This window comes from Chrysemys picta, chromosome 2 (assembly GCF_011386835.1).
Source record: "Chrysemys picta bellii isolate R12L10 chromosome 2, ASM1138683v2, whole genome shotgun sequence".
NCBI classification, from domain to species: domain Eukaryota; kingdom Metazoa; phylum Chordata; order Testudines; family Emydidae; genus Chrysemys; species Chrysemys picta.
In genome coordinates, this window is record NC_088792.1 from 63,794,264 (window position 1) to 63,808,192 (window position 13,929).

The window sequence follows — 13,929 nt, forward strand, 5'->3', positions numbered from 1 at the left end:
AGACCCAGCCATGAGTGTCGCAATTCTGTGCACTAGGTCACAGCACCACGCAGGGTTGTCACATCCACCCTTCCATCTCCATCTATGGAGGGATGCATGTGCCAAACCTGAATGGCACTGCGACCACATGGGCCAGGACACAATGCCCAGAGTGGGAAACCAGGCCCACAGGAGCTGCTACTGCTTTATTATAATACATGATTACCATGAACACTGTGACCTCTGCGCCAAAATCATAGCCTTAATCTTTAACATTCCCTAGACAATACTTCCCAAGCCTTTGCTGGTCTGAGAATTGGAAGTCCTAGGGCTCCCCCGACAATTAGTTTCCTGATGCGTAGAGCACTCTCCATTAAACAATCTTTTTAGTCCACCTTCAGTATTTTAAATCCACTTAATTAAAACCAGTAACAAGATTTTTAGGCTACTGTATGCATTTATCCATTAAAGTCTGGTTAAATACGAAATTCGGAGGTCTGATGTGAAATAACACTCATTTTTGAAACTACACCTCCCCCTATTAAGTCATTGACATGATACATATCTGCAGCCCATCTGCCTCCCCAACCCCAAGAAAATCCATCCCTCCAGGTTAACATAACAACATACTCCCCCTGATGCAGTTGCAGCACTGTAAGCTCTCTAGAGAACCACTCTCCCATCGACTTAATTAATTTACCCCCAACAAGCAGCAGTAGCTATGTCAGCAGGAGAAGCTCTCCCGCCAGCATAGTGCTATCCACACCAATGCTTAGGTCAGTGTAACTTATGTCACTCAGGGGGGTGGCATCTTCACACCCGAGCAACATAAGTTATACCGACATAAGTGGTAGTGTAGACATACGCCAAGAAACCCCAGGGGAGAGGAACAAGGGAGGCGGACATGAAAACCCAAAACCAACCCACCCGCCCACCCACACTAGTTAAACAAAACAGCCTTGAGAGCACTCTGGAAAGGGCTATAGCTAGCGGATGCATTACTACTTGAAGACTTGGTTCCACAGACCACCAGAGTGTGCTCTGCAAACCACCAATGGTCCATGGACCCTAGTTCCAGAATCATTGTCTTATAGCCCTTCCAGTAACCAGATAGCTACTCTTTAACAAAGGTGCGTTCTATACACAGAACTTTACCATTAGAACGCTGAGAAGCAAAACACCTCTGTAATTGGAGACCATTCTATTAGTACTGCTGGTTTCTCACAGCTTTGAATGAAATTAAATCTGTCAAAGTGAAAGTTCTGAAGAAAAACACACCAAGGACAGAAGGTGGCCACTAAACACAGCTTGCTAATTTGTCTGTTACACACAATTCTTTTAGTTTGCCCTTTTACCACATAAGCCAATTATGAAGCATTGCATGTTTTTAGAGTGACCCTAATTGCCACCTTACTTGGCAAGGCAACACCCTGCAGGAGCTGTCTCAACATAAAATACAAACACCAAATCTCCAAAATGACACCTCCAAGGCAGTAGAAATGTAACGGAGAAGTCACTTAGCTAGTCTACACTTCAAAAGGTTTTGCCAGTATAGTTATAATGGTATAGTTATACCAAAAATATCCTTCTAGTACCGCTGCTGCTTATGCCATTTCCCCGAATGAAACATGCTGTACTGACAGAAGGACTTCATTGCTGGTGTAACTGCATCTACACTAAGATTCTGTTCCAGTGTAACTGTCGTAAAAAAAATCCTAGCTGACAATATTATACCAACAAAAGTTTCTAGTGTAGATCTGGCCCAAGCATTGCAGAAAGAGGAGACAAGACATGATACATACTTGACAAACTAGTTTCATATGCTTGTCCCAACAGTACGGTGTACTGTGTTCTATTTGTAAAAACAAGCTTTTCCCAAAAATATCTCGGAAGACATGGAAAGTGGCAATCAATCCCAGAGGAACATTTAAGTTTACACATCAGACAAGAGGAGATTGATAGAGCAAGTTTTTAAGGGGGGGGGGGGGGGCGCGCGGGGGAAATGTGCCAGACAGACCGAACTTTTGGCTAGTCCACAAATATATTTACCACTCCATATGGGGGAGAAGGAAGGTAAAGAACATAGGCTTTTGTTGGGTGTGTACGGAGAAAGACAAAGGCAGACAAAAGAAAAATTAAAGCCCACAACACAATTCTGTAGAATAACCTACTTGGACTGTGTCTGCTTTGTGATATTTCTGATAGTTGCTCCTTCTTTCCCAATAATGGCTCCTACAAACTGCGTGGGAACCAGCATTCTCAGTGGAACATCCGACTGCGGTTTCTGCCTTGTGGCTGCACCAGGTGACCCTTGCCTCGGAGGACCCCTCTGTCCAAATCCACGTCTCCCCTGTGGATGCTGTTGTGCGGGTGGTTGTGCTGCCATTTCATCTGGGATATATGCAACTTTCAAGGAATAGTTTTCAAGCTGGAATCCGTTTAGTTTTTCTATTGCTCTGTACAGTTGCAAAGGGGAAAAATATGAGAATTACACATGGGACCTTATGAAATGAAAAATCATTCAGTTATGGGCTTCTGCTCATTGTAAACTGCATGAATGAAACTAGAGACTGACACCTACATTAAAAGTTACACACTTAGGCCTTGTCTACACTACAGCAGCACAGTTATGGCACCGTAGCTATGCCACTGTAAACCCCAGAGTGTAGAGACAGACTACAGTGCACTAGGAGTTTTTCCATCACTGTAGGAACTCCACCGCCCTGAGCAACAGTACTTATGTCAACAGAAGCATTCTTCCATCAACCTAGTTGTGTCTACACAGGCTAGCATAGCTACAGTGCTCAGAGGTGTGGATTTTTCACACTCCTGGGTGCCACACTTATGTCGACTGCATTTTTAAATGTAGATCAGGCCTTATACAACCCAAGATCCATGATATACAATTACACAGAGAAAGCACTATGCACAAGCTTACAAATATGCTCTTGCAAAGTTTGAGGGTATGTCTACACTCTGGAGCCTAATCCCACACGGCTATGTCAGCACAGCCCCCTAGCGTATGCACAGCCTACACTGACAACACCTCCCAGAATGACATTAGCCATGTCTCCTTTTGCTGGTATATCTTATATCAGGCAGGTGGTTTAACTATAATGGCAAATTAACTCTGTCTGCTGGTACAAGCCAAGTCTATGCTTGAGGCTTTGCCAGTATTAGGTATACTAACAGAGCTATATTAGCAAAGCCTTTGCATTGTAGACTAACCCTAAGGGCTTGTCTACACTTACATTTTATAGTGCTCTAACCCCCCCTGAGCGCAGCAAGTTTGAACACTTTAAAGTGCTAGTGTGGACAAGCTCCAAGCACTCCCCTCGTGGAGGTGGATTACCAGGAGCGCTGGGAGACCTCTCTCCCAGCACTCACACATGACCACACACACACACATGACGGGAGTGCTCCAGTCGCAGCACTTTGAAGTTTCTAGTGTAGACGTAGCCGAAGACAAAAAGTGTTTTTTTAAAACACAGCTAGCTAACAGGATTTGAAATACCACTCAGCACCTATTTTAGACAGAGTTTAACACTGTACAATAATATCAGCCAATTATGTTGTAACCTTGTGAGAGAATTAGCCAAGAAATTCACTTGGGGCATGGCTACACTTGCAAATGTAGAGCATTTTGAGTTAAACCAGCCTTCGTAGAGCACAGTAGGGAAAGCGCAGCAGTCTGTCCACACTGACAGCTGCAAGCGCACTGGCGTGGCCACATTTGCAGCACTTGCAGCAGCATTGGGAGTGGTGCATTGTGGGCAGCTAACCCACAGAGCATGGTGCTGTGGCTTGTGGGAAGGTGTGGGGCATTCTGGGTCCTGTCCCAATGCCCCGTGATGCATCGGTTCGCATCCCAACAATCCCTCTGCTTCTGTCCACAATTGGTGCCATCTTTCAACGCTTTTTGTACTACGTGCGCTGTCTTCCCTTTCGGTCTGCGAGAATGGAGCCCGAACTGCTGAGGAATATGCTGACGAGTCTTGCCAGCACATCACATTTGGCAGTCAAGTTATTCCTTAAGATCCAAAGTGACAGTGAAGACTCAGACGATATCAACTCAAGTAACGCATACGACACGAGATTGCTTGTGGCATTCACGGACATGCTCACCAGCGTGGAACGGCACTTTTGGGCTCGGGAAACAAACACTGAGTGGTGGGATCACATCGTCATGCAAGCCTGGGATCACAAGCAGTGGCTGCAGAACTTTCGGACGAGAAAAGCCACTTTCATGGGACTGTGTGATGAGCTCGTCCCCACCTTACGGCGCAAGGACACGAGATTGAGAGCTGCCCTGCCCGTGGAGAAGCAGGTGGTTATTGCAATCTGGAAGCTGGCAACTCCACACAGCTACCGATCGGTTGCTAACCTGTTTGGAGTGGGGAAGTCGACCGTTGGAATTGTATTGATGCAAGTTTGCAGGGCCGTTAATTGCATCCTGCTCAGAAGAACTGTGACTCTGGGTAATATGCATGACATTGTGGCTGGTTTTGCACAAATGGGTTTCCCTAACTGCGGAGGGGCAACAGATGGGACGCATATTCCAATTCTGGCACCAGCCCACCTAGCCTCTGAGTATGTTAATCGGAAGGGCTATTTCTCTATGGTTCTCCAGGCGCTTATGGATCACAGTGGGCATTTCATTGACATTAACACAGGCTGGCCCGGAAAGGTGCATGACGCACACATCTTTCGGAACACAGGCCTGTTCAGGAAGCTGCAAGCCGGGACTTTTTTCCCCAGACCAGAAGATCATCATAGGGGAAGTCAAAATGCCCATTGTGATCCTTGGAGACCTCACTTACCCTTTAATGCCATGGCTCATGAAACCCTACACAGGGAGCCTTGACAGCAGCAAGGAGCGGATCAACAACAGGCTGAGTGGGTGCAGAATGACTGTGAAGTGTGCTTTTGGCTGTTTAAAGGGCTACTGGCGCTCTCTGTATGGGAAGCTGGACCTGGCCGATAACAGCATCCCCATGGTTATACCCGTGTGCTGTACCCTCCATAATATTTGGAAGGGAAGGGTGAAAGATTCACTCAGGCATGGAACTTGGAGGTTCAACACCCGGAGGCTGAATCTGAACAGCCAGAGAGCAGGGCTATTAGCAGGGCCGGCTCCAGGCACCAGCTTGGCAAGCAGGTGCTTGGAGCGGCCAGTCTGGAGAGGGGCGGCGCATCTAGCTATTCGGCGGAGGGTCCCTCACTCCCACTCGGAGCGAAGGACCTCCCGCCGAATTGTCGCCGCAAATCACAATCATGGCTTTGGGTGGGGGGGGCTGCTTGGGGCGGCAAAAACCTTGGAGCCGGCCCTGGCTATTAGAAGGGCCCAGCGCAGGGCTGCAAGGATTAGGGATGCCTTGAGGAAGCAATTTGAGGCTGAAAGCCACCAGTAATGTCTGGTGCCCTGCACGGGAGGGAAGTGCAGTGGTTCCAATGTGAGTAGGAATCTGAGTTTGCTACATAATGATACACTGACTTGCAGTGCCTGTTGCTTTCCTGGGCTAAGGTATCTTTTACTTTATGCAATAATGAAGAATGTTTTCACAGCAAAAAAATCCATGTATTGAAAAAAAACACAACTGCTTGGGAAACAAAGGGCAAGTGGGTGGGGTGAGGAATGGTACAATCACAGATTTGCGTATGTCTTGTTATCATACTCAGCCTTCCTGTCTGGAGTGCTGTGCAATGAGTGCTGCACTTCAGGATGGCTATATTGCATGGTGACGGGGGTTGAGTGCAGTGGGTAAGGGTCATAGCTTTCAGGGCTGGGTGGTGAAGCTACGGGTGTAGGAGGCAGCTGGTGGTGATAAGAACCCGGATGTTGGGAAAAGTGGGTTGGAGGTAACATGGGGGGCACCAGGGAAAGAGTTTTGAGACAAGGGCTGTGGGGGAGGGGCGCGGTAGTGCTCCGCCTGCATGACTACAAGCGCCTGGATCGAGTCCGCTTGGCGCTCCATGATGCTTATCAGCCGCTTCGTGCTTTGGTGCCGGCAATCCACATTCTGCTGGCGGACCCTCCTTTCACTCTCCCGCCACTCCTGCACTTTTTGATTTTCATTAAGGGGGTGCTGCATGGCTTCATGCAGCATGTCCTTTGCTTCTACATGGCCTCTTCCTGATTCTTTGCAGCTTCTCGGCCGGTGGTAACACAGACGGCTGAGATCTCAAGGCTGCATCTGTAAAGGCAAAATGCAACACTTAACAGAGGCAGCATTGTTCACACCAGACAGAGCAATGATTCGTCCGTACTTAAGGAGGGCAAGCACAGTCTACACAATAGCATAATTTGCCCGTCCCAAAGCGAGTGCACATAACCCATGGGAGTCTCAAAATGGTGAGTAAGCACAGGGTCAAGGGGGACTGATTCTTTCATGGCTGTACTGTCTTCTGGGTTCCTGTGCCTTGGGGAGAGCCAAGAGCTGCAGGGGGCCCCTATACTGAACACTGTCACTACATTTTCCACAGGAGTTCGTCCTGGAAGATATCTCGCTGCTTAGGGTGACCTGGGAAGCAAGGGTGGGTCTTCTACTACAATGCCCTGGCCCATATGCAGCTTGCCTGTGTGCAGCAATGGTCCCCTCGCCCCTCATGGCACAGTGGCATGTTAGCCTGACTGGGACACGGACATGTTAGCCTGACTGGGACAAGGACCACAGTGGCTCTCCCATGAAACCTGCGCAAGCGCATTGCCCAAGTTCTGGCTGAGACCTTTGAAGAGATCACTGAGGCCGATTACCGCGATATGAGAGAGCACATTAACGCCCTATTTCGCATCTAGGCATGCATGCAGCCCTAATCCTCCTTGTCCCAAGAGCCCACACCGAATAACTTCCTTCCCAAAATAAAAGCAGCTTACCGGGAACCTCCTCTGGTGGCTGTCCTTCCCCAAGCACTGGCCGCCGCGACTGGCTACCTTCCCTCCTGGCTTGAGAACAGCTCCTGGCTACATGCATCTAGGGATGCTGGGGTGTCTTCCTTCTCTTCAGCATCCTCGCTCCCACTTTGCTCTTCCTCCTCCTGCCTTGTTGGACTGAGCTCCGAAGTGTCCATGGTGGTACTCTGAGTGGAGGTGGGGTCACCCACAAGTATCGCGTACAGCTCTTTGTAAAAACGGTAGGTCGCGGGGGCAGCACCGGAGTGGCCGTTTGCCTTGCGGGCTTTGCGGTAGGCATTCCGCAGCTCCTTCTCTTTAACCCTGCACTGCAGTGCGTCCCAGTCACGGCCCCTTTCCATCATGTCCCTTGATATCTGCCCGAAGGTATTGTAATGCCTACGGCTGGGGCACAGCTTGGACAGGACAACTTCCTCCCCCTCCCCAACACTGATGAGGTCCAGCTCCTCGCCATTGCTCCATACTGGGGATCACCTGGCGCGTGGAGGCATGGTCACCTAGAAAGATTCGCTGAGAGCACTCCACGCCTGGCTGAGCAACAGGAAGGGGATTTTCAAAATTCCCAGAGAATTTAAAGGGCGGGTCTGACGGTTGGTCACCTGAGGGCAGGGCAGTAGAGTTCAAAACTGATTATCAGAGTGGCTAGAACAGGCATTGTGGGACACTTCTGGAGGCCAATCAGAGCGCAGTACAGGACCAGGAAGTCCACACCGGCACCACAGTGCTCCAGTGGGGGCGCATCAAATGTTATTCCAGTCGCCAAGGGGGAGTGCCAGGAGTGCTCTAGCCGCAGAGTCAGAGCGCTCTATGTGCCTTGCCAGTGTGGATGAGTCATGAGTTAGAGCCTACTGGGCTGCTTTAATGCGCTCTAACTCGCAAGTGTAGCCATGCCCTTAGTCGGGAGCATAGGTTACAAAACAGCCATCTGACACAATCGAAAGGTGTTGAAATGCATTTGCACTAGTTGCTAAATGGTGTTTCAAATACTAATAGCTACTAATATTCACCCCTTCTTGTCAACTGTTGAGAATAGGCCACTTCCACCTTAACTGAACTGGCTTGTTAGCACTGATCCCCCTCCCTGCACTTGGTAAGGCAACTGCCATCTTTTCATGTGCTATAATATATATTCTGCTTACTGTATTTTTCACTCCATACATCTGATGAAGTGCATTTTAGAGCACGAAAGCTTATGCCCAAATAAATTTGTTAGTCTCTAAGGTACTACAAGGCCTTTTTTTTTTTTTTAAATAACTAGCTGGATTTTTTTTTTTTTTTTTTAAAGTGCACCTTCCCCCTTGGAGGGACCCACTAATTAATACCGAGCCTCTCCCACTAAGCTCCACTAATTCACACTTTCCTCCTCATTCTCATTGTTTTTGGGCAAAAGGAGGAACAGACCAATTACAACAGCATTCCTCACTCTGCCTCATACAAGAGGCAGAGCATGGAGTGGAGCTCCCTTCACCAAGTCTCATCTACTCTGGGAAGTAACACTGTTCTAAAACGTGTGTTTAACAGAAAGAACATAAGGACAGCCATACTGGGTCAGACCAATGGTCCATCTAACCCAAGATCCTGTCTGACGACAGTAGCCAGTATCAGAGCGTCAGAGGGAGTGTCCAGAACAGGGCAGTTGGAGGGCTTCACCCCATCTTCCTCTCCCAGCTTCTGGCAGTCACAGTTTAGGGTCACCCTGGGGATGGGGTTGCATCCCTGACCATCTTGGCTAATAATCATTGATGGACTTATCCTCTATTAACATGTCCTCCATTATTTTTTTAACCCAGTTATACTTCTGCCCATCTCAACATCCCATGGCAACCAGTTCCATAGGTTAATTGTGCACTGCATGAAAAAGTACTTGTTTGTTTTAAATCTGCTGTGTATTAATTTCTTCGGGTGACCCCTGGTTTTTGTATTGTGGGGAAGGGTAAACAACACTTCTCTATGCACTTTTTCTACACCATTCATGATTTTATAAATCTCTGTCCTATCATCCCTTAGTCAGCTCTTTTCTAAACTGAACAGCCCTAATCTTTTTAGTCTCTCCCCGTAAGGAGCCCATTCCATACCCTGGATAATTTTTCTTGCGCTCCTCTGAACCTTTTCGTTCCACTATATCCTTTTTGAGATAGCACCACCAGAACTGGACACAGTACTTAAGGTGTGGGTGCACCATGGATTTATATAGTGGCATTATGATATTTTTCAGACGTATTTTCTACCCTTTTCCTAATAGTTCCCAACAGACTGTTAACCCTTTTCGAGAACTGAAGTTCTCAGAGAGCTACCCACGGTGACCCCAAGATCTGTTTTGTGAGTGGTAACAGGAGGATCCAGGGAACTACAGGCCAGTCAGCCTCACCTCAGTACCTGGAAAAAATCATGGAGCAGGTCCTCAAGGAATCAATTCTGAAGCACTTAGAGGAAAGGAAAGTGATCAGGAACAGTCAGCATGGATTCACCAAGGGCAAGTCATGCCTGACTAACCAAATTGCCTTCTATGAGAAGATAACTGGGTCTGTGAATGAGGGGAAAGCAGTGGATGTGTTATTCCTTGACTTTAGCAAAGCTTGTAATACTGTCTCCCACAGTATTCTTGACAGCAAATTAAAGAAGTATGGGCTGGATGAATGGACTATAAGGTGGATAGAAAGCTGGCTAGATTGTCGGGTTCAATGGGTAGTGATCAATGGCTCCATGTCTAGTTGGCAGCCGGTTTCAAATGGAGTGCCCCAAGGGTCGGTCCTGGGGCCAGTTTTGTTCAGTATCTTCATTAATGATCTGGAGGATGGCATGGACTGCACTCTCAGCAAGTTTGCAGATGACACTAAACTGGGAGGAGTGGTAGATACGCTGGAGGGTAGGGATAGATACAGAGGGACCTAGACAAATTAGAGGATTGGGCTAAAAGAAACCTGATGAGGTTCAACAAGGACAAGTGCAGAGTCCTGCACTTAGGACGGAAGAATCCCATTCACTGTTACAGACTAGGGACCGAATGGCTAGGAAGCAGTTCTGCAGAAAAGGACCTAGGGGTTACAGATGAGAAGCTGGATATGAGTCAACAAGGTGCTCTTGTTGCCAAGAAGGCGAACGGCATTTTGGGCTGTATAAGTAGGGGCATTGCCAGCAGATCAAGGGACATGATTGTTCCCCTCTATTCAACATTGGTGAGGCCTCATCTGGAGTACTGTGTCCAATTTTGGGCCCCACACTACAAGAAGGATGTGGAAAAATTGGAAAGAGTCCAGCGGAGAGCAACAAAAATGATTAGGGGGCTGGAGCACATGAGTTATGAGGAGAGGCTGAGGGAACTGGGATTGCTTAGTCTGCAGAAGAGAAGAATGAGGGGGGGATTTGATAGCTGCTTTCAACTACCTGAAAGGGGGTTCCAAAGAGGATGGATCTAAACTGTTCTCAGTGGTACCAGATGACAGAACAAGGAGTAATGGTCTCAAGTTGCAGTCGGGGAGGTTTAGGCTGGATATTAGGAAAAACTTTTTCACTAGAAGGGTGGTGAAGCACTGGAATGGGTTACCTAGCGAGGTGGTGGAATCTCCTTCCTTAGAGGTTTTTAAGGTCAGGCTTGACAAAGCCCTGTCTGGGATGATTTAGTTGGGAATTGGTCCTGCTATGAGCAGGGGGGGGTTGGACTAGATGACCTCCTGAGGTCCCTTCCAACCCTGATATTCTATGATTCTATGAACAGCTAATTTAGAAACCATTATATGTGTGTAGTTGGGATTATGTTTTCCCATGTCCCTTACTTTGCACTTATCAGTGTTGAATTTTGTTCGCCATTTTATTTCCCAGTTATCCATAATACAAAACATTAGACCCATCTCGGGTCAGCCACAACCGGCTGACATTTTTAAAATAAACAGTCCTCAGCCTGGTCTACTCATGAAACATAGATCAACCTAGCTATATCACTCAGAGGTGTGAAAAATTCACACCCCTGAGAAGCATAGTTAAGGTGACCTAAGCCACAGAACATACACTGCTAGACTGATGAAAGAATTCTTCAGTCAAACTAGCTATTGCCTCTTGAGAGGGTGTATTTGCTATAGCAATGGAAAAACCCCTCCTGTCGCTATATCAAGTGTTTACGCCACAGTGCCGCTATAGTGCTTGTAGTATAGAAACATCCCTTGTCTACACCAAGTACTGTGCTCTGTTTAGCTTCGTGTTAATGTGTTATCAATGCAATGTTCTTTCCCAGTGTAGAAAAGACCCTGGGACACTGAAAAACAAACCCACTTTGTGGGGCAAGCATGACAGCATTGTTCCTTTCCCATTAAAGTAGGGGAGGAACACACTAACCTTAACCACCAAAGGTGCCTGTCAAATGAGTTTCAGGGATAGCACATAGGTAGAAAGTGTCCCCAGTATACTCTTTCCATTACGGTGTTACTCCCAGGGAAAAGAAATATCTTTTTAAAAATTAGTATTATTAAATAGCCCAGGATTGCCCTGGGATAGAAAAGCTTTCTGAGAGCAGGATTCTTTTGGATTTCAATGCCATTACAGTTTACAGCAGAAAAAGTCAGCAATGTGGATGAACTAGGTCGGAGATATACTGAATCTAGAAAAAAACTGAGTGCCGTGCATAGTGCTGTAAATATATGTTCACTAACTTTGTAACTTTTTTCCAAGCAAAGCTATTTATTTGTGGGGAGGGTTTATTGCTATGTCATAGGTGGGGCTGGTAGTGCTGCCTATTATTAAGGTTTTCTGACACTTTCCATTATTGACCCTGTTTTCAGTTGTTTGTAACTTTGCCAAACTTTATCCATTTGGGGTGAAGATTTCTATGCTCATGTCTGCCTCATGCTGATTTTTACACCTGAGGCAGACATAATCCTGGAAAAAAAAATTAAGACTTCAGCCAGAACAGTTTGAGAACAAGACTAGAGAAAAAATACATAATTATGCCCATGTTACAAATTCTGGCAACCTTTTCTTTGAAAAGCTCTAGTGCCCTCATTCTTTAGAGCAGGGTTGTAAGACCAAGAAAACCGCAGTTCACACATGTGCAGTAAATACTCAGGGCATGTGCACACTACAACTGTGCCATCATAGTGCAATTGTGTAGATTCAGTGGTTCTCAAACGGTGGATCAGGACCCCAAAGTGGGTCCTGACCCCATTTAAATGGGGTCGCCAGGGCCAGCATTAGTCTTGCTGAGGCCCGGGGCTGAAGCCAAAGCCTGAGGGCCCACTACCCTGGGCTGAATCTGATGCCTGAGGGCTTCATCCTGGGAAGCCGGGCTCAGGTTCAGCCCCCCTCACCACCAGGGGTCATGTAATAATTTTGTTGTCAAAAGGGGGTCGTGGTGCAATGAAGTTGAGAACCGCTGATGCTTCCTACACTGACAGAAGGGGTTTTTCGGTCTATGTAGTTAATGCATCTCTCCGAGAGGCAATGCTAGATCGACGGAAGAATTGTTCTGCAGATGAGGTGCATCTACACCAGGTGTTAGGACAACCTAACTACAATGCTCAGGGCATTACATTTTTTACAGTCCTGAGAGACGTAGCTAGGTTGATCTGATTTTTAAGCATAGACCAGGCATTGAATTTTAGCAGCTAAATTCCTCAAAGATTCCATCTGCACTGAGCATGTTCCAGTCTGGGGCTGAGCAGGACTGCAGTTCCAGTTTTGGGCTGCTATAGACCATGCCAGGCAGGTCCAGGCCCCTGAACTGAGAGTAGGGAAACACTCTCTCCTGTGCTCCTAAAGACCTCCCTCCTGGTGCAGGCAGCATTTGACCTGGATGCAAAGGGCCCTAGGAGTCTCAGATTGAGCGCCCAAAATTAGTGGATACTTTTAACCTTGATCTCTCTCTGCCTCAGATCCCTATCTGTAAAATAGGAATACCACACACCCCTGACCTCACAGGACGTTATGGAAATAAATTAATATTGGTGAAGCACCAGGATGCTATATAGTGAGGACTGCCAAAGAAAAGTCAATGAGGAAACTAGCAATTCTGGGGTTTGAATAGTGTGCAGTAAATAAGGCTTAATAAAAAGATGACGAGGGGATTGAGTGGAAAATAAGTCATTTTACAAAGGTGGTGGTAGGCCCATTGCTGATTCCCCCCGCCCATACCTTATTCCTTCCCACATCTGTTTGCCAAGTTCACGTACTGTCATCTTCTAACCCTCAAACAAAATGCTTCAAGCTGCTTTTGCTTCAAGAAAAAAGCTTTATGGCAGAATCCTAGCACTGTTATGAGCAACCCTACACCAAACCAGTGCATAGCTTTCTTACATACATTTAAGGAAATATTTCCGCCTGCATCTCATCTGCATATATATCACTTCTACACACCATAGATGACACAGCAACGACTGTGCAGCCCTGTGTGTTTTCAGTGCAACATAAGCAGGATTTTTTTAATTACTACATAGATCAGAACTTATTGCTGTGATTTCATTAAGTCAGTACATCGCTTAAATACAAAGAAAGTAGTGAGAACTGGAAAGGGGGGTGGGGTGAGATTAAATAAATGTAAAAGATGAGTAGGGACTAGAGTGGGAAGAAGTGTACTACTGGACTAGATTTACTTATTTTTACTAATTAAAACTACAGTAAGTGACCATCCCACGCTCTGGATGCCCTAATAGACCACTGAAGTTCATTTTAAACCCACCTTCTGTAATAAAGCTGCTCCTCTCAGAGCCAACCAATTGCCCAACAATTTAAACACCGAATCCCAACAGCTATCACATCTCTGTATTCTTCAACCACCTCCTCCCCAAATCCTTGGGAGAAAAGATGGCCCTTGCAGTGTGAGCAGAAGGTTAACTAACCCAGGCTTCAGTGGAGAAAGTGAGGAAGCAAACTACACTTCAGAAGCTCCCACTCATGTACAACAAGGGGACTCTAGCACCTTTGTTGATCTCAATGGTATCAGCATGGCATAAGGAAATAAGTGGTATCTCAATCCCACTAGAACCGCCTTCCAGCCTAAGCAAATAGGAAATAATAATGTCTGCAGATGGAAGAGGACAAAGGATTAAAAAAAA

The 13,929-nt window shown here is 46.7% G+C and overlaps 1 protein-coding gene across 4 annotated transcripts in view; it reads right to left on the minus strand.

The window, feature by feature from the left end:
• The window catches only part of IGF2BP3 (insulin like growth factor 2 mRNA binding protein 3), a 183,032-nt gene that overhangs the window by 61,349 nt on the left and 107,754 nt on the right, over positions 1-13,929 (minus strand). For all 4 annotated transcript variants that reach the window (XM_024106730.3, XM_008170031.4, XM_005290853.5 and 1 more), the window contains one exon: positions 2,151-2,435. In XM_024106730.3, the coding sequence (XP_023962498.1) occupies positions 2,151-2,435 (285 nt within the window). The remainder of the gene's footprint in view (positions 1-2,150; positions 2,436-13,929) is intronic.